This window comes from Podarcis vaucheri (assembly GCF_965113315.1).
Source record: "Podarcis vaucheri genome assembly, chromosome: 5".
Classification (NCBI taxonomy): domain Eukaryota; kingdom Metazoa; phylum Chordata; class Lepidosauria; order Squamata; family Lacertidae; genus Podarcis; species Podarcis vaucheri.
Genome location: NC_138763.1, coordinates 3,428,902 through 3,454,025, shown reverse-complemented (window position 1 = coordinate 3,454,025; position 25,124 = coordinate 3,428,902). Strand labels below are relative to the sequence as shown.

Below are 25,124 nucleotides of genomic sequence, written 5' to 3'. Positions count from 1 at the left end.
ACTTTTAGAAGACATCTGAAAGCAGCCCTGTTTAGGGAAGCTTTTAATGTTTAACAAACTATTGTATTTTAATATTTTGTTGGAAGCTGCCCAGATGGCTGGGGAAGCCCAGCCAGATGGGCGGGGTATAAATAAATTATTATTATTATTATTATTATTATTATTATTATTATTATTATTATTAATATACCTGCATCCAACACAACCAAACCTACAGCGTACACAGATACCTACACTGCGTACACTGTTTTCCATGTTGCATGTGAATAACTCTACAAGGATACAGCTCAGCTTTTTGCGTACCCAGGTTGCATACTCGTTAAAACATTACATGTGAGCACCCCTCATGATTTCCCCAGAACCGGATAAGGGTTTGCCCCCATTTTACAGATGAGGAGCGGAGGTTGCAAAGGCCAGCCAGAGAGTCCATGGCCAAGGCGAGGTCATTTGAACTGCTGACTCCCTGGCTCAAAGCTCGCTCCCTTAACTCGATGATACTGCCTGTCTCAGATCCTTCCGCTGCCACAGATCACAAAGTGCTTTACAAACAGAAACAGCTTTGTCCCTCGAAAAAGGGCACCTCAACAATGTGAAGGGACACAAATTCCCACCGTCCTCAGACACTGGTCAGGGAAGGCGGGAATTGTGGCCCGCCATTAATCTGGAGGTTCCCATTCCTGCAGCGGTTCTCCCACTTTTGGTCCTCACTGAAGGTTTTTGGGGTTTAGTTTCATTTCAGCCAGGCATACGGGGGGAAATGGAAGGTGGAACGGACTCCTTGAGGAGCTGGTGGACTCTTGTTTCTTGGAGGTGCTTTAGCAGAAGTTGGACGGCCATCTGCCAGGGATACTATAGCTGAGATTCCTGCATTGCAGGGGGTTGGACTAGATGTCCCTTGGGGAGCCCTTCAATGATTCATTCGAGGTTTTCAAGCAGAGCTTGGGTGGGCAACTGTCAGGGGTTCTTTAGCTACGATTACCGTGTTGCAAGGGATCTCTTCCAGCTCTACGGTTCCGTGATCGTATGACCTCAGAGGGTGGTGGACCCTCCTTCGCCGGAGACTTTTAAACAGAGCTCAGAGGGCCGTCTGTCCGGGATCCCTGCATTGCAGGGGGTCAGACTAGATGACCGCTTGAGGCCCCTTCCAACCCGGCAATCCTGCGGTTCCACGGCTCCCTCGGCCTGACCGTCCACCATCCCGACAGACCTCTCCCCTGCCCCTGTGGCGGCCCGGAAGCGCCATACCTGTGTGCACAGTTTTATGGCTGGCAAGGTTCCCTTTGTAGCGGAAGGAGGCCTGGCAACGGTCACACTTGTAGGGCTTGTCGCTGTGCATTTGGAGGGAGTGTCTCTTCAGCGACGCCTCTTCCGAAAAGCGGCAGTGGCACTCGTTGCAGAAAAAGGTTCCGTTCTCTGTCGGGGGAACCGAAGGAGGAAGAGGCGGCCGGGAGTCAGAGGAAGCTAAGCGCAACAGCTAAGCACACACAAACACACACACAGGGGGGCTAGCTTGTGCAGATATTGCTGCTTGGGGGACGGGAAGATCCAGTGGACCCTCAATTCCTCCTTCCTGGAAATCCTCATCCGCCAGAGACAACGTGGCCTAGCGCTTGTGCCGGACTTGGGTTTGAATCCCCATGAACTCGCTGGGTTTGACTTTTGGGGCCAGTCACTGCCTTCTCTCAGCCTCGCCTACCTCGTAGGGTTGTCGTTGTGGGGTTTAAAGGGAGGAGGCGGGAGCCACGTGCTCCACCTCGAGCTCCTCTGTAGGAATGATCGCTGGGTATGGAGCACACTCCCCCTCACAGATAAAGCCAGAGCTGTCTGAACATCTTGCCCTCTGTCTAACTTTTTGCGGTCTCAGTAGTCTGCCTGTCTGTGACCTTTGTCTCTGAGACCTTTGTCTCCTTCGTCACACACTGTGCAAGGGGAAAATGACGTGGTGGAAACAGGTGCCAGAATAGCTTTGAACCACCCCACAATCTCGGGACTGGAAGATGTGCAAAGGTCGCAGCCCAAAATGTATCTGCCTGGGTTTGCATATTGTGTCAATAAAAGGAGCCTCCACAGAGCTAGCCGGCAGCTTGCTTGCAGCTCACCTGTGCACAGCTCACCTGCATTATCAACTCCTGCCTCATGTCCTTCACTTCACTCCTCGGAGGAGGAAAAGGTGAGATACAGATGAATTGGGTAAGATAAAGAGCTGATGCTTGCTCTAGGGCGGAGGCGAAATTGCACGCAAGTGCAGGCACCAGCTTCTCCTGGCAGAGTGGGGCAAATGCCAGGAGACCCTGCCATTAATATAAAGCTCCATTGGCACTGGTATCAGAGCTGATCGAGCTCAGTTTCTGGGGAGAGGGAAGGGGCGCCGTGCAAAACTCCAGGCGTGCGGGTGGAGCAGGGGACCTCAGTGCTACATGCCAGAAGGTGGCGCACAATGTGGGATGGGTGGCTTGACACTCCCCCCCCCCATCCAGGCCTTATCCTACAAAAGACACGTCTGGCCTCTGCAAAAGAGGTTTGTACAGCACTATGTGATCCGAAAGGATGTGAAACGGCTTTGCCCACCCCCTCCCCCACAAATAGAGATTCTGAACCAGATGTTGCTGGAGCTACAGAAACACATTTTGGGTGGTTGCTGTTTTTTTAAATCAAATATGAAAAATTTTCAGTCCAATTTTGGAGAATTTCAGAGCCTTGGATCGCTTTGGCTTCAGGTTTTCGGAACCTGAATTCGGGACGTTCTGAATTTCCGAATTAAGGGATGCAATAGTTGGATTGTGCGGATGAGACTCTGAAAGGGATGTGTGGCACAGGAATGATCTGGTTCCAGAAACAAACCGTTTGACTCTGGTTTGTTTTTTTAAGAGAGCTTTTTTTTTTTAAAAAAAAAAAACCAACCTTTGAATTGGGAAAGCCACCCAATCATTATCTGAACAGATTTCATTGGCAGAAGAGGGATTTCCTGCTTGCTATGTGTTGCATCTTATAAGGCCAGAGATTGGCTTCTGGGTACCTATATATTGTGAGCCCGTAGAGTGAGCAAGCAGGGGAAATGAGAGCGTGCAGGGAACATAGGGAATCTTGCTTTATGGCGAATCAGACCATTGCGCCGTCTGATCCGCTATCGCCCACAATGCTCTCCAGGGTTTCAGTCAGAGGGCAATCCCAGGCCTGCCTGGCAGCGCCAACCTGGGATTGAACCCACCAGGGCCTTCTGTGAGCCAACCAGGTGTCCCTGCGCCGAGCTACGGAACTCCTTTGCCGAAATAACCATGAAATGGATTGGTCTGGGCTTACCACAACTGGAGTCGGAGTATTCCGATTGCGTTTCTCCCATCTCTTCTCCAAAGTGTGAGCCGGGGGTATGAAGGCACATCTCAGAATGCTGGGGGGATTGCGAACCGCAGGAGCTGCACTTGGAAGAATGCAGGTACAAAGGTGACTGGTCGTCGCTGCCGCGAGGAGACCCATCTAGCGACCTAGGCAGAGCGGGTGGGGGAAGGAGTGTAAGCAACGTAGACAGAATCACAGAACTGTAGACCTGGGAGGGGGCCCCCCGAGGGTCATCCAGTCCAACCCACAGCAGTGCAAGGAATCCCAGCTAAAGAACCCCTTTGGCAGATGGCCACCCGAGCCCTGCTTCATGGCAACCCCTGTTCCATCTCTCCTCCTTCTCTCATGACACAAGCAGAATTTGTGGACATCCAAAGTGTTGGAAGATTCAGAGTAAGTAAAAGAAAGTCCTTCCCACGTGCCGTAAAGTTAAACTGTGGAACTCCCTCCCACAGGAGCCAGGGACAGCCAGACAGCTTTAAAAGAGGACTGGACAAATTCATGGAGTAGGGGGACTATCGATGGCTTCTAGCCACCGTGACCATGCTGTGCCCCACACGGCTGGAGGCAGCAATGTTGCTGGATGTTGCTGGAAGCGTCAGGAGGGCAGAGGGCTCTCGCACTCGGATCCTGCTAGCAGGCTTCGTGAGAACAGGATGCTGAGCAGATTGGGCCATTGGCCTTATCCAACAAGCTCTTCTGATTCTTATTTGGGGGGAAATGGGATCCCACAGCTAATTCTCCCCTGGTCTCCTCACTGGCCCAAATAGGACTAATTTAGCCAGCTAGCCCTGCTGATCATCTAATGTTTATTGGATGAATTTCCCCCCAAACTGATTTTTGAAATCTGAATTTATAGTTGTTCATGTTTTATACTGTATTTTATGCTGTTTTTTGTTGTGTCAATTAAGTGGTTTAAATTTGTTGTTAGCCGCCCTGAGCCCAGTTTTCTGAACCGGGAAGGGCAGGGTATAAATAAAAAAATATATTATTATTATTATTATTATTATTATTATTATTATTATTATTTTAGGAAAAGGCAGGCCTGCCTCTCATCCCTCTTTGCTCTGCCCGAAGCTGAGGGCTTCAGTGATGGGGTGGAGAAAGAAAATGGAAGCTCTCCACCTCTTTGCCACCTCCTGCCACACTCAGTGGGTGAGCCCGTAAGGAGCCCCAACCAACCGGGAGCTTTTACCTGTTGACGATGTTGTTCAGCCTGCTGGCCTGAGGGATCGTCGAGTCCTCCCCGTTGACGCTCATCTTGGTGGGGGACTGAACATCCAAGCTCTCGGGCTCCATCGACTGCTGGCAGGTCAGGGAGGGGGCATAGGTGTGGGGGGAGAGGGTCCCCGCCTCGCCCTGCTCAGGGCCTTCCGGCTTGGCGCTCTGGTTGAGCGAGTTGAGCACGATGAACTTGTACTTCTTCCAGTTGCAAGCCTTGGGGTCGGTGGGGCTTTTGGCGGAGGGCGGCCCGCCGGGCCCTTGCCCGATGCAGGCGTTCTTGCTGCTGCTGGACTCGGTGGGCGAGTTCGGCTGGCAGTCCGACTTCTGCGGGCTCTGGGGGCTGACCAGGACCTTGCGGTTCATGGGGGCGTTGCTCACCTCGAAGCCCTGGCTGATGTCGTCTTCGGCAGGGGACCTCTCCTCCTCCTTCCCTGCCTTGTCGCAGGGGAAGTAGGCGCTGTTGCGGGCTACCAAGGGGGCGGCAGGCTTGGGGGCAGGGGCGCCGCTGTAGTGCACATCACTTTTGACCTCTTCGGCAGCAGCTTTCTTCGGGGAGTAGGTGGCGGCCTGGCACATGCCGGGCGATACCTCGGTGACGCTCCGGGCATAACCGGCAGCGCCCGTCCGGGATGCGCCGCACGGCAGCGCCCGCTCCCTCGGGAAAGGGTTGGCCCTGGAAATGTCCGACAGGGGCATCCTTGCTTCCCGCAGCTCCTCGTCTGAGAAGAGGTACCCGCCGACGGGCATGGGGCTGTATCCAGTGTAGGAGATGGGGGAGCCCGAAAGGCCGCTGTACAAGCCGGGGATGAAGGCTCTTCCGTCGCAGATGGACCCGTTTCGCAGAGGCAGCCCGCTTTCGGAGACTTCCCTGCTGCTCCTGTATGCCATCATGTCCGGGTGGCTGGCCAGGCGACCACCCAGAAAGTCTTCCCGCTGAGTCTTCATGGCAGATATCATCTCTGTGTCACTGGACATGGCGGGAAGGGAGAGAAAGAGAGAGGGAAATGTTGGAATAATTGATAGATCATGGTCACAACAGGTAATTCCTTCTTCCTACATAAGAACACAGACAGAAGATACTGTCCTCTGCCCCAGCTGCAACCAAGCATGTCTCTCCTGTGTCTACAGCCACAGCAGGTGTTTCATAGAATTGTAGACTTGGAAGGGACCCCGAGGATCATCAATTCGCTGCAAGGCAGGAATATTCAGCTGTCCCATATGAGGATCAAACCTGCAACCTTGGCATTAGCACCATGCTCTAACCAACTGAGCTATCCATGCGCTAGTTTGACTTCACCCCCGAAGGCTCACTCTTCTTCCATTGTCTCCTGAGACAGATGGATGCCAACCAACCAACATAAGAGGATAAGATGAGCCTTCTGGATCAGGCCAATGGGGGCCCATCCAGCATCCTGTTCTCATGGTGGCCAACCAGATACCTTAAAGGGAAAGCCATGAGCAGGATCAGAGCACAACAACAGCACTCTCCACCTCCTGTGGTTTCCAGCAACAGACCTCTCTTCCTCCAGGAATTTGTCTCCTCCTCTTTTAAAGACATCTAGATCAATGGCTCCATAGACAGAGAAAAGAAGAACTTTCATTCTTCCAACATTCAGCTTCTTTGGGTGTCCACGATTTCTAGTGTTTCCTACCAGGGCTGGTGGTGGTAGAGCTAACACAGCAGACCCCTAACAGTGCGGACTGGTCAGGTTCTGCTGGACCCAGAAGTAGAAGGAGCTACCCTAAGAGCACACAACGTTCTCGAAAAATGCATAGCCATGGGCTGACCTCGCTGAGGTCAACCTGGGCCAACTCACCTGGTGTTGACCAGCCTCCGGCACGTATCTACCACGTGTTCCATCTGCAGGTAGAGAGCCGTGGTCATGACAGCCATGATGTTGCTCTCCCGCAGGTTGAGACGGGAGGTGTACATGAACTCAAGGAGGATGCCAAAGCCTTCAGGGTTGATCTCTGGGTCCAAGTTGATGACGTTCAAATTGCACTTCAGCTGATCGGTGAAAATGCTGTAGAAAAGGCCACTGGGATGAAGAGAAGAAGAAAAAACAGAAGTGGAGAAGTGTTTATTTATTCATTTTACAGCTCAGCTATCTTTCAAGGAGCTCAAGGTACATGGCTCTTACTCAGAAGAACGGCAGAGCATAGCCAAGAAGCCAATGATAGCCCTCTGCTCCATCAATTAGCCTCCACCCATCCCAGTCGGTGGCCGTCCTGCGGCAGTGAGTTCCACAGTTAACTATACGCTGTGTGAAGAAGGGACTTCCTTTTATCAGCCCTGAATCTCCCAGCACGCAGCTTCGGGGGATGTTGGCGAGTCCTGGGGTCGTTCCCCTCACCTGCAGGCCATCAGGACTGTTTTGTGGGCTCGGAACTGTTCCCGGTTGACGATGATCACCACGTCCGTCAGGATATCCCTGCTCCTGAGGCGGTTGAGATTGAGGAGGACGTCGCTCGCGTGTCGGGTGAACTGGATGCAACTGTCTGCCGGTGAAGCCATCTTGGGTCTGTCCTGTCGGTGTGCAGAAGAAGGGAGCAAAGGCGGAAATTATTACGAGCATTGCAAAGAGGTCCTGGCTGCAGGTGGTCCTGGGCGGAGATCTATGGGGTCAGGAGGGCTCTTCATTTCAGCAGGGTGAGCTCATCTATAGAGCACACACCTGAGGCTCTAGTCAAGACTTCCTCAACCTGGGGGCCCTCGCGATGTTTCGGACTACAACTCCAATCAGCCCCATACACTCCAAACACATGGTTAGGCCTGTTTGACTCCCACCTCAAAGCTGTCGTGAAGGAGGAGCAGCCCATAGAGAAACAGGCCTGCTAGATATTACCAGCCATGCATGGGACCTTAAAGTAAAGCCTCCATAGCCAGAGAGAGTGTACCTCTAACATAGATCACAAGTGAACTGGTGGAACTGCAACCCACCTCCATGCCCTGCTTGTAAGCTCTCAAAAGCAACCGGAAAGTGAAGCTTTAGCTGGTTGGGACTGGCCTGATCTAGAGAAGGCCATCCCAAACCGGAAAGATGCTATGCCAGGCCGGCAGTGACTGGGAGCTGAACGTTTTCACTGGTGAAAATTCCTTAGAGTGGATTTTTTCTGCCTAGGGAGGATTGTCAGCTTATTTCATCTGCCCCAGAAATTTCTTCGAAAGCTCGTTTTGAATTTTAGGGCCGGATGGCTGAATGCTGCCGATTGTCCCCGTTGCCTTTTAATTGCACTTTGAAACCATCTTTTTAAATTATTTCAAAGTGTATAATGGTGGGTGTCATTTGCCGTTTCTGGTTTTGACTCTGCGAAAGCTGCTCTGGGGCCCCAGGGGGGGTCACAAACATGGGCAAGCATTTAAGGTAAACCAAAACACCAAGATGTAGAGGCCGCAAAGTACCGTATTTTTTGCTGTATAAGACTTACTTTTCCCCTCCTAAAAAGTAAAGGGAAATGTGTGTGCGTCTTATGGAGCGAATGCAGGCTGCGCAGCTATCCCAGAAGCCAGAACAGCAAGAGGGATTGCTGCTTTCACTGCGCAGCAATCCCTCTTGCTCTTCTGGCTTCTGAGATTCAGAATATTTTTTTTCTCGTTTTCCTTCTCCAAAAACTAGGTGCGTCTTGTGGTTTGGTGCATCTTATAGAGCGAAAAATACGGTAATTCCCTCCTGAAGAGGGGCAGGTGAAAGAAAGCCTTCGATACCCGACTGCGGGAGGGCAGGCTCCACAAAACCCACCCACTCGGTTCCCATCAGCAAGGGAGGGAGGACGCCACTTGTGTTTTTATTTCCTTAAATCAAGCCAGACGCCCTCCTGAAAAACGCTTCCAGCTGAGCTGGCTGCAATATTCCATTCGACACCCTTGAAGGAATGAGGCATGCAATTACGGAGCCTTACCTCCTGCTTCAATTCACAGTCGAAGGGTTTCTTTCAGACCTGCACAGACAAAACACAAAAACACAAAGAACCTCATAAGTATATATATATATATATATATAAGCAAAGCCTGCATGATTGAGCCAGTGGCCCATTTAGTCTAGCATTCTGTTCTTACAGTGGCCAACCAGAGGCCCCAACGGGGAAACCGCAAGCATTCATATAATTATCACTCATTGTGCTTATATTCCGCCTTTCTCCTAAGCTGGGATTCAAGGCGGCTCCTGACATTTAAAAACAACATTATAAAATGCAAAGTAAAGAAGGCAAACTGGTTAGAAACAATAATTAAAATACACCAGGACACATTGAGAACCAGCAATTAAAAAATACAGTTTGCCCCAGCAGCAGCAGCCCAGCGTTCAGAAATGTCTGCACCTTGGTCTCCAAAGGCCTTTCTGAAAGAAGGAGGGAGCCAGGCTAGCCTCTCTTGGGAGTGAATTGCTAGGATCATAGAGCTGGAGGGACCCCAAGGAATCTCCTTCATTGTAATCATAGAGTTGGAAGAGACCCAAAGCACAGCCAGTGCCACAATATGGGAGCAGCCACAGAAAAGGCTCTGTCTAGGTCACCCCCAGCTGTGCTTCGGATGTTGATGAGACTAAGGGAACTCAGAGAGACCGAGAGAAAATGCTCACCCAGGGATCTCAGCATCTGGGCAGGTTCATAATGGAGGATGTGATCTTTCAGGTAGCTTGGACACTTTGAATTGTGCCCAGAAACAGATCAGTAGGGAGTGAGGTCATTTTAACAAGGGAGTGACATGTTCCCTTTGTCTGGCAACATTCAGCAGTCTGGAATTGCGGTCAACAACAACAACAACAACAACAATTATACGTTGCCCATCTGACTGGGTTGTCCCTGTCCACTCTGGGTGGCTCCTAACAAAATATTAAAAATAAAAATAAAACTACAGTGCTAGCCAGGTATTAACATGACGGGGACCCAAGTGGTCAATGCTTTTTTTATATAGTGTGAAGGTTATAACTCCATTGAAGATGCTCAGTGCATGACCAGTACTTTTCTTTCACCTACTCTGCCCCAAAGGTCTTACAAAGGCACTTGGACCACAAAATCAGGGTGGGGTTTGTCAGAGCAGCAACAAAACCCAACACACACTTCTGCAAAACTCCCTCCCATGACCCTTTTCCAAACGTCACAAGTCACACAACAGGTGTGTGGTTGTTGTTTTCTAAAAAATAATAATAGAGGTGTTGGGCTCTTACACAAAAAGCACAGAAGAATCTTGTGGCACCACAAATTTATCATGGCATAAAGCTCCCATGGACTCGAACCTATGTCGTCAGATACCCGGTGCGAAACCTTAGGTGGCCGGTATCTAAAAGGAGAATATCAAAAGGTGGGAGTTGAATGGCAATGGAATGCAAAGATTACAGTTGGTGAAGATTACAGTTTAAATATAGTTTCACTGCAATAGATGAAGTTTGCACTTCGAGCGCCTCTCCCAATTCAGATGGGACAGAGAGATGGAGCCGACTGCGAACCATATATTGATGACGCTTCACTCCAGACCTCCTGATGATGTCAAGACAGCAAAGGGGACAAAATGTGGAACCCTGTGGGAAACCATAGGACAATTCCTGCGGTGCCAACAATAGCTTCCCATCAATAGTCATCTTCAAATATGTCAAGAGCTGTCACATGGATTGTTTTCTGCGGACTCCTTTGGAAGGTGGGGGACTCTCCTTCCTCGGAGACTGTTAAGCAGAGGTTGGATGGCCATCTGCCATGTAAATTGCATCCAGCTGATATCCCTGCATTGCAGGGGGTTGGACTAGGTGACCCTTGAGGGTCCCTACAATTCTCTGATATTCAGGGATGGGAATGGAGGTGGAACCAAAAGCATCCCACACGTTATTATTTTTTTAATGCCACAGTTCTTTCTTTTAAATCTAGCCGGGGACAGATCCCCTGTCTTCCAAGCGTTGCATTTTGAAATCTCAATAAAAACCACACTGTAAAAAAAAAAAAAAAATCTCTGTTATGTGGCTCTTGTGATCTGGCCCATAAAAACACTCCCACACCCACGAAGGAAAAACAGTGTGGGACGTGTGGCGCTGAATTGCAGTGCAGCATCTAATTGCCAGCGTAAAAAAAAATGTGTGCCATTACGATTCCATTCCGGAGACATGAAAGGGAGAGAAGCCCCTCCACAAAGCCGCCTGGAATCTTGCATAATTGCCGCTTCAGATTTTGAAGGCTCAGGGGAGAGTCTCTCTTGACACAGCTCGTCTCAAGCCATCAAGCTTGGAGAGGGAGTGCCAGGTTGTGATGACACAAGACGCAGGGAGCTGCCGGCAGCTAGAACAGGCGTGCCAGCGCCTAACATCTGGGCTCATTAGCTACCAGACCAAATCCAAGGTGTTACTCTTGGGAGCAGTTTACCTGTGAGATTGCTTCATCCCAGATGTGCCCACTTGATCTCTTCAATCAGTAGAACGGGCAGCCCGGGTGCCAAATCACATCTGTTCTGCGTGTGTAAGAACTCAATGTTTGAGTGTGACTCCCTGCCTATAGATATCAGTGTATTGATATTGTTTAGACAAGCCTATCCTGATGCTTAGAAACTTGATAAAAAAATTCCTTCCAGTAGCACACTTCTTCAGACTATGGCAGACCAACACGGCTACCTATCTGTAACTTAGAAACTTGATGCGAGTTTTAACCTGTTTCAGTATTTTAACTTTTTGTAACTGTTTTTGAGATATAGTGGAAATTTTTCCTTGATTTTCCCGTTTTAGCTTTTCCGTAAAGTGCTCTGAGGATTTTTATTATTATTATTTTTAAACCCATCAAGCATTGTATAAATTCCATGAAATAAATAAATGGACAGCAACAAAAGCAAGAGGGCCAATTGCTCTGCCTCCAGATTCCTGCGCTCAAGCGGGAAAACTTTTGATATTTTTAAAAATCAATGTTTTTATTAGGAATTTTAAAAACAAATAATGAGTCTAGTCTAGCGAAAACATCAATCATGTTGCAAAAAGATTCGCCACAATTGCAAAAAAATATTGCATAGGAGCTGATAAGGTATTTTGGACATGGTTTGCGGAAGACTAAACAATAAAATCTTGCTGGGGGCCTGCAAAGTTTAGCAACTCCTGCAAAGTTGGCAGAAGTGATCTCACGCCTTATGAACGGTGTCCCCCATGAACATGCTAGCACCCTTTCCGATCTCCTCATTTCTCTTTCAGCTTCTAAAGGGAACCACCCCCCTTTCCTGCTCATAGCCTACTCCTGCTTTGCTAAAATGTGCAAAGCTTTGCTCCAGTCGCCCATCGATATGCCCTCATCACCACCTGTTTGTGGACAACCCAGAGGCGTCTTGGGTTTTCTTGATCTCTCGACCAGAGTTTCCACTTTTAATAGTTGGGTTGTTTTACTGAGATTGTTTTATAGTGCGTTTTAATTACTGGTGATATAATGTTTGTGTAATTGGCGGCTACACTTTGTAAACCACTCAGAAGCCTATTTGGGCATGAAACAATATATGAATTAAATTATCGTCATCATCTGGTTGGCAGCTGCGGGACAAAAGGCTACTGGCCTCAATAAGCCTTCTGTTCTGATTTGCAGATCTTTTGCCTTCCCCCCTTGCTTAAATCAGCGGCACCGAAGGCTGGGGCAGGTCACAAACTCCCAGTTATATACCCGTTCGGATGTTTGTCAGAGCTTCTTGTTAAAAGCCATCAAGAGAAGCTGTGATTCACTAGTTAGGGATTGGAACTATATTTTGCTATTTCTGACCAGCCTGTTTCCTATACCAAAAGGAAGAAGAGAAAGCACGTTGACTATTAACTCTCCATACCAGATCTCACTTTCAGATGCAGAGAGAGCCCTTTCCGGGCATCTCCAACTCACCTGCCATTCTCCTCTTTAAAACAAAAACCGCTACGCTAAAATTAATCATCATCGCGTTTGCCCTCGTCAGAAAGATTCACACTAAAATTGTAACCACCTTTCTCTCCGCAAGAGGGCAGCCTTGCATGGGAAATGCACCCAAGTCCCATCTTGCAGTTCCTTTTATTGAAGGAATTTAGATCACAAGCCAGCCTTGCAATCATTTACCAGCTACCCACTTATACAGCTGGCACAACAGAATGGCTACACACAGAATGGAAAGCTACCGGATCCAATCATCCAACCGCCTGCCTTCCTGCTCCACACAATGTCCCGGCCTTCCCTAAGCTGCAAATCCTTACACCAACAGAAGCTGGCCCAAGAAAAGATAAGACATCAGGATCTCCCAATGCTTCGGGGAAAGAGGATAAAAAAAACGCTCATGCAATTTCTCACCATGCACAAGAGAAATCTAGACTCCTATACGGAAATCGTAGGACTGAGTCCACAATTTAAGAAGGATGTTGACAAGCTGGAATGTAGGGTGACGAAGATGATCAAGGGTCTGGAAACCAAGCCTGATGAGGAACGGTTGAGGGAGTTGGGGACGAGGGAGTTGAGACTAAGAGGAGAAAAGATAGCCGCCTTCAAATATCTGAAGGGCTGCCACATAATAATAATAATTTTTTATTTATACCCCGCCCTTCCCGGTTCAAAAACCGGGCTCAGGGCAGCTAACAACAAATTTAAAACACGTAATTATAAAAGCAGCATAAAATACAGTATAAAAACATGAATAACAATACAATTCAAAAATCAGTTTAGGGGAAATAAGCATTAGAGGGCTAGCTGGCTAATTGGTCCAACTTGGGCCAGCGAGGAGACCAGGGGAGAATTAGTTGTGGGGTCTCAGAGCGGGTGATCTTCATAAAAGGGGAGGGGGAAGGAAGGGAAGGAAATAAAAGATCAGGCTGAATTCAAATTAAAGGCCAGGCGGAATAGCTCTGTCTTACAGGCCTGACGGAAGGAGGTTAAATCCTGCAGGGCCCTGGTCTCATGGGACAGAGCATTCCACCAGGTCGGAGCCATCACTGAAAAGGCCCTGGTAGAGGATAGTCTGACTTCCTTAGGGTCCAGGACCTCTAAACTATGGTTATTCATGGTCCTCTGTGGGGCAGACCAGGAGAGGCAGTCCCGTAGATACGGTCCCATAGATATGGAAGGTAGAGCAGGAGCCAAACCAATGCATTCAAGTTACAAGTCCGGAGATTCCAACTAAAGATTGGGAAGAGCTTTCTGAGACATTGGAACGGAATTCCTCCGAAGGCTGTGGACTCTCCTTCCTTGGAGGTTTTCAAGCAGAGCTTGCATGGCCATCCGTCATGGATTCTCTGGCTGTGGTTCCTGCATTGCAGGGGGTCAGACTAGATGACGCCTGGTGTCTCTTCCAACTCTGCCTTTGGACAGTATCTGGAAAGCAATTCCATCATCCCCAAACACCCTTCATTGTCCCCCTTTTTTGAAGGCAGCATCACCTCTGCTGCTTTTGGGTTCTTTTTCATAGAATTGGAAGGGACCCAAAGTGTCACTGGGTTCAAGGCCTTGCAGGGAAGGAATTTTTAACGGCATTCCATACTGTTTCATTTCAGTTGCAAAGCACGCCCTTGCCAAAAAAGGTGGTTTTTATTTTTAAAGTATATTTCTTATGCTTCAGCACCACCAATGCCTGGAAGCTTTTAATACAACATTTTTGAATTGTGTCAATTGTTTTGATGGATTTGCTGTCGCCGTTTGCTTTGTCTATATGCTGTTTGGCTTGCTATTATGGTGACTGCAATGTGCTGTTGTTCCTTAATGCTACTGCGATCATTCTGCGCTCCCTTTTTGCCCAACATTTGTTGTGGGAAAGCGAAATGCAAATGCCAAAGCAAATCTGAAGGGACCCAGGTATCCCTCGGAAGGAACCCAGCCACAGTTGTGAGGCTCCCCGCCCCCCCCCCGAAGCAGATCTGCAATGGCAAACAAGTCTCCCAGAAGGACAACTTATAGGCCTTCTGCACAACGTGGCCATAGGAGTAGCAGGTGCTCTCCTGTCTCTGCTCTCGGCTCGCCCAAGGCGATGCGGAACTCCTAAAGCTCTGGCAAACGCAGGAAGATAGGAAACTGCTTTAGACAGAGCCATAGTGCTGGTCTGGCTAGCTCAGCATTTCCCACACTGACTGGCAGCTGCTTCTCTCCAGGGTTTCAAGGCAGATATCCTAGCGACGGAAGGAGACCTTCTGCCTGCTGCTCCATCACTGAGCTATGGCTATTCCAACGTTAGAAACTCAGGTATATAAGCTAAGCGCCGAATGGCACCTTGAATCTAGATTGCGGTTGCCAAGACAGAATGTCAGTTTGCCCAGGGGTTGGGTTGGACTAAATGACCTTTGGGATCACCTAGACTGGTAACTGGGAGCGGCTGCTGGGACCATGTAACACCGGTCCTGAGAGTTCTGCATTGGCTTCCAGTACATTTCCGAGCACAATTCAAAGTGTTGGTGCTGATCTTTAAGGCCCTAAATGGCCTTGGTCCTGTATACCTGAAGGAGCGTCTCCACCCCCATCGTTCAGCCCGGACACTGAGGTCCAGCTCTGAGGGCCTTCTGGTGGTTCCCTCATTGTGAGAAGTGAGGTTACAAGGAACCAGGCAGAGGGCCTTCTCGGTGGTGGCGCCTGCCCTGTGGAACACCCTCCCATCTGATGTGAAGGAAATAAGTAGCTATCTTCTCTTTAAAAGACATCTGAGGGCAACCCTGTTTAGGGAAGTTTTCAATCTTTAATGCTGTATTGTTTTTAACACTTGATTGGAAGCCACCCAGAGTGGTTGGGGAAACCCAGCCAGATGGACGGGGTATAAATAATAAATTATTATTATTATATTATTATTCCAATGCTACAATTCCACGATTCTTTGATATTGCGCTTGCTCTTACAATTTGCTTGTCCCAGTATGCAAGAAGAAGAAACATGCACAGTGGAAACAGAAACGGTATTGACTACAGAGTAAGGCAGAGGTTTTTAAACCTGGTGCCCAGAAATCTCCATGCGGCTGCAAATGGGACCTGCACCGGTAGCAAAACGCGCCTGGCACCTGGCTTATTTCGGACACTGGCACTGTTCCTGGTGCTCATGAACCCTATGCAAGGCAACTGGAGTTCTGCAGCAAGCAGATTGATGCAGAAAGAGTTCTCGGAAGAGGGGAAATTTGGAAGTCACTGATCCTCGCCGCAGCTTTTCTCGCAATGAGCAAAGATTGATTGCTGGGTTTCCCCCCTCCTGGTGGAAGGACTTGAGAGGCCATCTTTCTCTCACTTCCCAAGTCAGCCATCCCTGTCTGCTGTCTAAGACAAGTGACCTGAGATTAGGCAGCAGCAGCGAGAGGAAAATGGAGGTGGGGGTGACGAGAATGGAGGCCAACCACGGCTGTGAGCATCAAAACTCCTTAGTCAGTGCAGATCAAAGAGACTTTGATTCTGCCAGCTTCCTCCCCTCCTGTATTGTGCGCCTGAGAGGTTACCACACGGAGCATTTTGTTCCAAGCTCCTGCCTGATCCAGTTTCCTGCCAGAGCAGACACAAATGCTTCTAGGAAACACAATGGCAGAGAAAGGGGGCAGGTTTGTTAGCCTGTAACCAGGAAAACAAAAAGCCAGACACACACACGCACGCACGTGGTCTCCACTCGGAATTGCTGAAAGGAGAAGACTAGGGAGGTGGGAAGCCCTTTTCTGCGATGACTCAGGTAAGGAGGCCTGCAACTTTGTACGATGCCCTCCTTCCTCCACTCTTCAAAGCGTTAGGATGGTGAGGAGAGGCTGCTGGATTAGGCCAGCTCATCTACCATCTTGTTCTCACAGTAGCCAGCCAGATGCCTGAAGGATTCAAACACAACACTCCTCTTGTGGCTTCCAGCAGATGGCGTTCAGAATCCTTTTCTGCCTCTAACTGTGGAGGGCAGAGCATGGCCTTGGGGCTAGTAGCCACCCTCCATGAATTTGTCCAGTCCTCTTTTAAAGCCACTCTTGTGGGAGGGAGTTCCATAGGTTAACTATGTGCTTAATGAATAAGTCATTTCATCCTGCCATCCAGAATCTTCCAACGTTCAGCTTCATTAGATGTCTGGAAGTTCTAGGCTTAGTGTTAAAAGGGCGCCGTCTCTGACGGCAATCACTGCCTCCTGTGGCAGTGAGTTCCACAGTTTAACTGCACTGGGTGAAGGAGGAGCTTCGTTCTAAAAACATCACAACCCTGCTCAGCGGTGGAGCATGTTTTACTAAATCCACACTCTGCTTTTCAACTCAGCAGACCCACAAACCAGCTGACCATGAGCACAAACACTAATACAGCCAGTTACAAATGCATGCTGGCCATGTATAACCATTACGAGAAGGTTGCATGCAAGAAGATCCCAGGTTGAATTTCCAGAATTGTCAGTTAAAGCGATCTGAGCACAGGAACATAGGAACTCACTGGCCCATTGAGCTCAGTATGTCGGCCCTGACTTGCAGCAGCTCTCCGTGGTTTCAGGCGGAGAATTTTCCCAGACCTACCCAGAGATGCTGAGGATTCGCATCTGGGACATTCTGTTTGCAAAGTGCATGCTCTGCTACTGAGCTCTGGTGCTTCTTCCCCCAAAGGTGCAGGCGACGTAAGGTATACTTGAATCTAGCAGTAGATCTCCCTGCAAGGATTTCTGACTCAAGCCCATTCTCATGGGCCAAGGTGCTCATCCCTACAGAACAACAAACCCCTGTGTTGCAAACTTCACACAACAAACAATACAAGCAGCACGAAGACCAGTATACTAGGTAGCAATTCTTATTGCATAATATATATGATTTAGTACAACAAAAGCAAAGCGTGTACACTTGTAAATTCTCTAATATATTTGTAACCAAACGAACACACGTCTGTCAATCTTTGAAAGTCCGTACAAGTATAATAAGTCTATGGTTGAAACAAAGTAATAGATGCTATCCTATGGGCTAAGCGGTAAAACTTTTTTTAGGAGTTCATGGTGCCGAAATAGTAAGTGAATAACAACGTAGGACAGTGATCCCGGATAATCTGACTGTTTCGCTGGAATCTTCTTCATAACAACCCATAGATTAGAAAAATGAACAAGGAGCAGTGGTCATGAGAATATGTAACCACTGCTCACCCTGATATGCCCAGAACTTGCCAACACTTCCTCCTTTCTTCCTGCTCAGGGGACCCCATGTCTGTCCCCCCCTTATCATACAGGCTGCCTGACTCACGCACAGACACACACTCTTCTCGTGCGCGAAATGTTTGAGTTGTTGCTCCTTTCCCAAAGACCAATTCCCGTATGCAAGAAAATTAGTCTCCTATACACACACATATAAAAGATCTGATAACAGGTCTGGAAACCAAGCCTGATGAGGAACGGTTGAGGGAGTTGGGTTTGTTTATCCGAGAGGAGGAGAGGGGAAATGAGAGCCATCTTATAAGCAGGATCCAAACCAATGAATTCCAATGACAGGAAAGGAGATTGAAACTTAACTTCAGAAAGAAGTTTCTGGAGGTAATAACTGTTGGATTCCGTGATTTCACAAACACCCTCCTCCTCTGCCAGTTTGCAGGGATCAGTGATCCTCCCGGTTGGATTTCAACCAGGGATGGAAGCTCAGACTCAAATGTTCTGACAAACAGGATCAGCTATGGAGCTGGGTTCAAATCCTGGCTCGCTTACGCAGGGGTGCCAGCTGGCTGGTCCTGGGGAAAGTATGATCACTACGTCGCAGCTGCCAGCCGCAGAAGGAAAACCTCAGCAGAGATGCAGCAAAAGAGGATGAACTAAAGGGTTAGAGTCCATGGGGATTTCCTTACAGATCACGCAGGCTAGTTAATTATAGAAGAAGAAGAGGAGGAGGAGGAGGAGGAGTTTGGATTTGATATCCCGCTTTATCAATACTCTAAGGAGTCTCTAAGCAGCTAACAATCTCCTTTCCCTTCCTCCCCAACAAAAAACACTCTGTGAGGTGAGTGAGGCTGAGAGACTTGACTAGCCCAAGGGGAATCGAACCCGGTTCACCAGACTACAAGTCCACCGCTTTTAACCACTACACCGCACTGGCTCTCATTTTATTCTATAATCAATGGACACTCTGGTGCAGGGACCTGGGGAGGGGGCTAAGAGGCAAGAGGGAGGCAAGGGGGCACTAGAGGTTTAAATGACTGCCAGACCATCTTCAGAAGCAGCCCCAAATATAACACGTTGCCATAATCTAACCTAGAGGTTACAGGAGCGTAGACAACAGAAGTTTGGCAATCGTCACCTAAAGGGTGCCACATTCCCCATCCCTGGGCTCAACAAAGGGTTGGATCCAGACTTAAGTTATGCTTAGAGGAGACCCAATGAAATTGATTAGATTTCCCCTCAATTACAGTGGATCTGGTAACAAATTTACTAAGGTCTGGAAGTCAACCGCAGACATATTCAGAAGGGGATAATTTCTTAACGCCTCTGCTTTATTTGGGGCACTTGACTTACAGACTTACAGACGCATAGCAGACTCTCCTGATATTTCACCTGTCCCTCCCCCAGAAAGGGAAAATGGTAGTAGCAGTGCCACCGGGAATATTTTGATGGGGTGGGGACCTTGGATCCACATTGGGGCTATCACACAAAGTTATAAAGACCCCCGAGCAAATCGGAAGTTGTCTATCTTAAAATTTTCACTGTTGTTAATTTTGCACTGCGGTCATTTTATTGCTTTGCCTTTTAACGAAAACCGCTTTGTGGTTTTCTTTGCAATCAAGCAGTGTATAAATTTACTGAAATGGGTAAATAAAATCAAGCTTTGTGTTGGGTGGCTATGTTTTGTGAGAATCATTTGATGAATGAATCAAGAGCGCAGAAAATAAATCAGTAACCATAACATGCAAGAGGTTTTAATAATAATAACAATAGTAGTAGTAGTAGTAGTAGTAGTAGTAATAATAATAATAATAATAATAATAATAATAATAATAAATGTTTTATGCCCACAATGAGTAAGAGAACAGATTAGAAGTGGTGGAAGGGGACTTGCAGACAGAGAGTTTTTATATAACCTGCAACTGGGAGAGCGAGAGCGAGAGTGAAAACAGGACTCGGTGGCCGTAACCACTTCCCCAAAGCCCTCTCTTTCTTCACCCCCCCCTGCTCCCTTGCCTCCCCAGTAACCACAAGTGATACTGACCCAAAAAACAAAGTGAAAGTTCGTGGGAGACGAAGGAGGAAGAGTAAACAAGCTTCTCGCACGCGGACCACCGTGCAAAAACCAGTGTTGCATTTCACTCCAACCAGCTCAGACGTTGCTAATGGGATTTCTTCCAGTGCAGAGCTAGCCTTTGCCAAGCCGGTGCCCCCCAGATGTTTCAGATAAAACACCTGGAGCGTGCTGGCTTGGCCAAGGACAACGCAGAGCCAACCTTGACGGGCCCAGTTCTGAATTGGCTCAGTACTTACAAGTACATATTTGGAGGGAGGTGGAAATCATTGTACAATTTTCCAAGGGTTCCTCTGCACACAGAGACTTCAGTGTAACATGAGCAACACAAAAACCCATTAATCCAGCATATCAAGCACACAGAAAGTCCATTTATTTCAATGGGAGAGTTAAGCACGCGTTTCCTGAAACTGAAATGGCTGAAATGCTAGGATCAGGGGTTTTCCTGATTGACTGGTATTTTGGTTTGTTTGTTTTTTAAAAAAATCAACTCTGATATGCCCTGCTGGCTTTCCAGTTACCAGCACCTGATCTCCAAATTCAAGTTTCAAAACTGACCCCACAGCCTCCACCAATTAACACCTCCACTCACCTCTTCACACTTTTGCAGAACTCAAAAAGTTTTCTTAAAATTAAGCTAGAGCTCTTGGCATCCTTTAGTTTGGGAAGCTGAAACTTGAGGCTCCATCCACTGTGTTGCGCAAACCCCACTGAAATGAGAAGTTATGCAAGCAAAACAGTGGGTGTTGACATATATGGGGAGACCTACTCCAACGAGTAGTCCTCTTGCTGCTGCCCCCAAATCACTTGACTTCTGGTATCACAGAATTGTCAAATTGGATTACCCTCCAAGGTAATCTAGTCTACCGCCATGCGGGATCCCTGAAGAAAGAGATGGCTTTGGGGAAGTGGTTACGGCCACGGAGTCCTGTTTTCACTCTCACTCTTGCTCTCCCAGTGGCAGGTTATATAAAAACTCTCTGTTTGCAAGTCCCCCTCCACCACTTCTAATCTGTTCTCTTACTCATTGTGGGCATAAAAACATTTATTATTATTATTATTATTATTATTATTATTATTATTATTATTAATATTAAAGCCTCTTGCATGTTATGATTACTGATTTATTTTCTGCGCTCTTGATTCATTCATCAAACGATTCTTACGAAACCTAGCCACCCAACACAAAGCTTGATTTTATTCTTGACAGGTGGCCATCCAAGCTCCCTCCAACGATGGAGAAACCACCAGCTATCTTTCCACTCTCAAACAGTTCCTACTCTCAAAATGTTTAGTCGGAATCTCACTTTCTTGCAATCTGCATCCATCGGTTTGAGCCCTACCCTCGGAGCAGGACACGACAAGCTTGTTCCTTTGCTGACCTTGCGCCCTCCATAGATTGGACTACAACTCCCATCAACCTTTCACAGGGGCTGATGGGAGTTGTTGTCCTGGAAGGCTACGCCTAGGTTAAAGGGCCATGCTTTGAGCCGGGAACCCACCGGTGCAAATAAAGCTACCGTTCTTCCAGAAACCTATCTGGAAAAGGGCACCAGGATGATGAAGGCCAATTTTAACCAAACCAGGTGATCTTTGCACAGCCAAGAGTCGTCAGAAGACCCAACTCTCAGGCGATAAAGATGTATTTCCTTTTATAGGTTGTCTGACAAACTTCCCTGAGATGAAACAAAATAAAAAAATCCCTTCCAGTAGCACCTTAGAGACCAACGAAGTTTGTTATTGGTATCCGATTTGGAACCAAAGGTAATCCTGAGAGTTGATGGACCCTTTCCCTGGTGAAGTTCTGCACTTCCCCCCCTACCTATATGAGAAGACCTTCTACTTGAGAGTAGTTACCCATCCATTCAGCTGGATAAATGTCAGTTATTGATGCAGTTTCTCTCTCTTTTCAAATAGATTGCCTCCAATTACTCTGAAGCAAGCTTGGACACACCCCCCCAAGAGTTGAAGGCAGACTGTGCTTTGTATTCCTCCTTTAAAGCTCTCCCTGCGGCGTCGCAAACAATAATTAAAATCTTTTAAAAAAACAAACAAACCTCCGATCAAGCCTCTCTTTGTATTTTAATTTGATGGAAGTGGAAAAACACAAGCCTTGTACTAGATGGTCAGGAGGTTTCTCCCACTGCCAAACTCCAGAGTGTCAAACCCTGGAGCTTCCTGGTTTGATTTTAAGACCCAGGAGTGAGGAACCTGCAATTTTTCAGATGATGCTAGACTCCAAAAACCTGCCTGTCAGTCAGCCTGAGGATGGCCAATGACCATGAGGAAAGCCGGCGGCCATCTAGATGGCCACAGGTTCCCCATTCCTATTTTAGACCCTGAAAAACTCCTTTCTATTGCTCATGTGCACAGTTTAAATGTGGGGCAGAATCACATGTAAGAACATTAAGGAGAGCCTGTCTGGATCAGGCCTATGACCCATAGAATCCAGAATCCTGTCCTCACAGTGGCCAACCAGATGCGTTTCTGGGGAAACCCACAATCGGGATCTGAGCACAAGAGAAACACGCTCCCCTTCTGTGTCTCTAGTACCTGACATACAGACGCCCATATTCAGACTCCCTGCTCTGCCCGTGGTTTTGAAGCCTCAGTTTCCCCATCTGCAAAATGGGCCTGGGGTTATTTTAAACTCAATTTATTAAATTTCGATGCAGCCCTTCATCTGAGGGTCACCGGGCGGGTTTGCTGGTGGACAGAGACGAAAGAAAACTCCGCAAACAAACCCCAGGCCTTTTGCAAAGCGTTGTGAAAGTTGGGCAAATGGTGTTTTATATAAGAGGCAGCACCTCACCCACAGCACAAGGGCAAACCCCAACAGCGTTCTCTACATTTCACAGCACCCACAACCATGGTTATTTTGCAATATGGTACGCACACCCCACAGATTTGCCAAATAGGGGGCAGGTTGGAGGGGGGGAGGGGAGAGCGATCCTGCTCCGCTATTCCACACTTAACCACCAGAGGTCAATCTTGCCCCACACACAAACATACCGATTTAAATCAGAAGTCTCTCCCCCCATTCCAACTCACAACAAAGTCCCCCCCCCCACTCCGGAGGAGAAGACACACCTAAACACACTCTGTCAGGCGAAGGACGGGGAAATCCTCGATTATTATTATTATTTTTTTAATAAAGAGGTTGGATTTCTAACAACTTTCCCTTACACCTGGATAACTTTGTCTCCAAGAGAACACGATTCCCCCTCCCCCCTCCAGCTCCCCCCACCCGTAAATATAGACCCCTTTATTCCAAGGAAGCGCTTTAAGGAATTTAACAAAAAGTGCCGGAGGGGGAGAGAGCGAGGATTGAACTCTCGGAGTTGGCAGCGCTCGATCTCCTTTCGCCTTGGCCGTTCCTTAAGCAAACAAACAGATTTTTGCCCCGCTCTCGCCCTCCAAAGCATTTTAATTTGGGGAGGGGAGGGGTACCAAAACAAACAGGCACCCCTGACTCGTGGGTCTTTGGCTCTACAGAGGGGGCAGTTAGTTGCCCCGGTCTTGAGGGCTTTGGAGAGGTCTCCCCACCCCCAACCTTGTCCAAACCCAGATCCTAAATTTTGCCTCTTTCTCTGCAGGGATTAAGGAGATCAGTTTACAGACGGGTAAGTGTTAATAAATGCGTCTCCTTCCCCGCTATTAATTCCTGTGTTCCCTTCCAGGAACGCTTCTGCAAGCGTCTGGGTTGGTTTATTTTTTAAAGGGACCGTCTGGGCCATTCTGGAGAGATAGGGGAAGCCCGGAGCAACCAGCGAGGCGTAACTGCGCGGTAACTGCCCCACTTCCATAGTCAAGGGGTAGAGAAAGATGGGGTCTCCCATCTCCCCACACCTATTTCAAGGCTTAATGTCTAGGGGAGCGGAGTGGCAAAATTTGGCTAGAATGGAATTGGGGAAGGGGTTTGTTATTCCGGGGTAGGTGATTCCAGAATAAGAGAGCAAAAAGACCCCCCACCCCCCAAAAAAATTAAAACCGCACTCCAGGCTTGCCTGATCTCCCCATCACCAATCCTAACGTCCAGCAATAACATCTATAGATTAAATTCTAGTGTTCCCCATATCTATTACAGTATATTACATATATCTTTCAAATGCACTGGGGTTTTTTTTCTTCTTCTAAAAATTGGGCTCGTGTTTCGGAAGCCAGACTTTCCTACATCCTTCAGAGAGGCTCATTTTTTAATTGTTTCTTGAAAATAAAGTCGCCACATTTGCTATCAGGCGGGGGGGGGGGGAGAGAGAGAGAGAGAAGAAGAGAAAACAGGGATTAATATTAATCCAACAGCCACCTCCACCAGGCAGACTCTGTTTTCATGGCACAGCTTCTGTTCCCAGGCTCAGCTGGCTGTCTTTCTCTCCCCCCCGCCACCGTCCCCACGCACACACACGCCGGGGAGCCTGGCAACATTCGCGCGCCAGCAGGACCCGACGCGCGCTAGCCGATATCGAACGCAGATGGAGTCTCCTCGGGGCCGGGACTTGCCTATTTTTCGCTCAGGAAAAAACACAACAACCCGGCGCCCCGCGGAGGCAGGGGCGCGGATATAAATAAACAAGAGGGTCTGCCCCCTAACTTTTTCTCTTCACCCCGCCCTACCCAAATATAACCCACCCTGGAGAATTCTGCTGCGTGATAAAGTCCCCCCGGCGTCGCCAAAGTATCCAAGATGAAGGATTTCGCCTTTCCTAATATTTTTCAAAGACATGAGTCCCCCATATATTCATCGCTCCCCATATTTTTAAAGAGAGAAACGAAACGCATCGTGGCAAATATTTTTTTCCTGCAGCTCCATTTTAATACATATATATTATTTATATATATATACTGTACATGCACACGTGAAATTGCGATGCGGGGGTAGAGATGTTGGGAACTGTCTGCCTCTCTGGGTTTGCGGCAGAGACTGCCGGCGGAACCAGACAGGGTTTTTTTCCCTTTTTTCTGGAGCTGTTACGGGAGGGAAGCACCGTCCTGCGTTGGGCTCGTGCGCGTATCTTGCGCGCCGGGCCAGGGACCTCCGCCTCCCGCGCTCCTCCGCGCGCGCGCGCCCGCCTTTGGAAGAGCCCCGGTGCTCTCCGGCTTCGCGCGCGGCGCTCCGGCGGCGGATACCCGGGCCGCGCCGGATGACAGCCGGCCGAGAAGGAGGAGGAGGAGGAGGAAGGCGAGAGGAGGAGGCCGGCCCGGCCATTGGGAGGCGAGTGGCAGGCACGCAGCCCCGGCCGCCGCAGAAATACACACACAGCGCGAGGCCAGAGAGGCGCCCCCCTCCCTCTCCGGCCCCGATCCCGGGAGACGCGCCGCGGCAGGTGCCCAAAGCGTCGGGACCCGGCCGATCTCTTTTGGGGGGCGAGTTGCCCGGACATAAGTCAGTCTTTTTGTCTGCCCCCGAGAAAAGACAAAAAAGGGAATTTTGGGGGTGCGTGTTTTCTATCCTCTGCATGTTTCCTCGGGAGTAAGCCCCATTGGGGAA

General features: G+C 48.6%; 1 protein-coding gene and 1 long non-coding RNA gene across 8 annotated transcripts in view; both read right to left on the bottom strand.

Annotated features, from left to right (window-relative positions):
• Positions 1-25,124, bottom strand: part of LOC309533407 — a 197,161-nt gene that overhangs the window by 93,743 nt on the left and 78,294 nt on the right. The window lies entirely within an intron of this gene.
• Positions 1-25,124, bottom strand: part of BCL6 (BCL6 transcription repressor) — a 71,890-nt gene that overhangs the window by 5,249 nt on the left and 41,517 nt on the right. For 3 of the 7 annotated variants that reach the window (XM_082224150.1, XM_082224147.1, XM_082224152.1), the window contains exons 2-7: positions 8,461-8,499; positions 6,915-7,087; positions 6,378-6,599; positions 4,532-5,527; positions 3,301-3,482; positions 1,246-1,413 (exon numbers count right to left, since the gene is read on the bottom strand). In XM_082224150.1, coding sequence (XP_082080276.1) covers positions 1,246-1,413; positions 3,301-3,482; positions 4,532-5,527; positions 6,378-6,599; positions 6,915-7,075 — 1,729 coding nt within the window. In that variant the 5' untranslated portion in view covers positions 7,076-7,087; positions 8,461-8,499. Of the gene's footprint in view, positions 1-1,245; positions 1,414-3,300; positions 3,483-4,531; positions 5,528-6,377; positions 6,600-6,914; positions 7,088-8,460; positions 8,500-9,725; positions 9,839-9,950; positions 10,077-10,905; positions 10,991-12,328; positions 13,185-25,124 lie in introns of those variants that run through there. The other 4 variants (XM_082224149.1, XM_082224148.1, XM_082224151.1 and 1 more) reach the window with 4 other exon arrangements.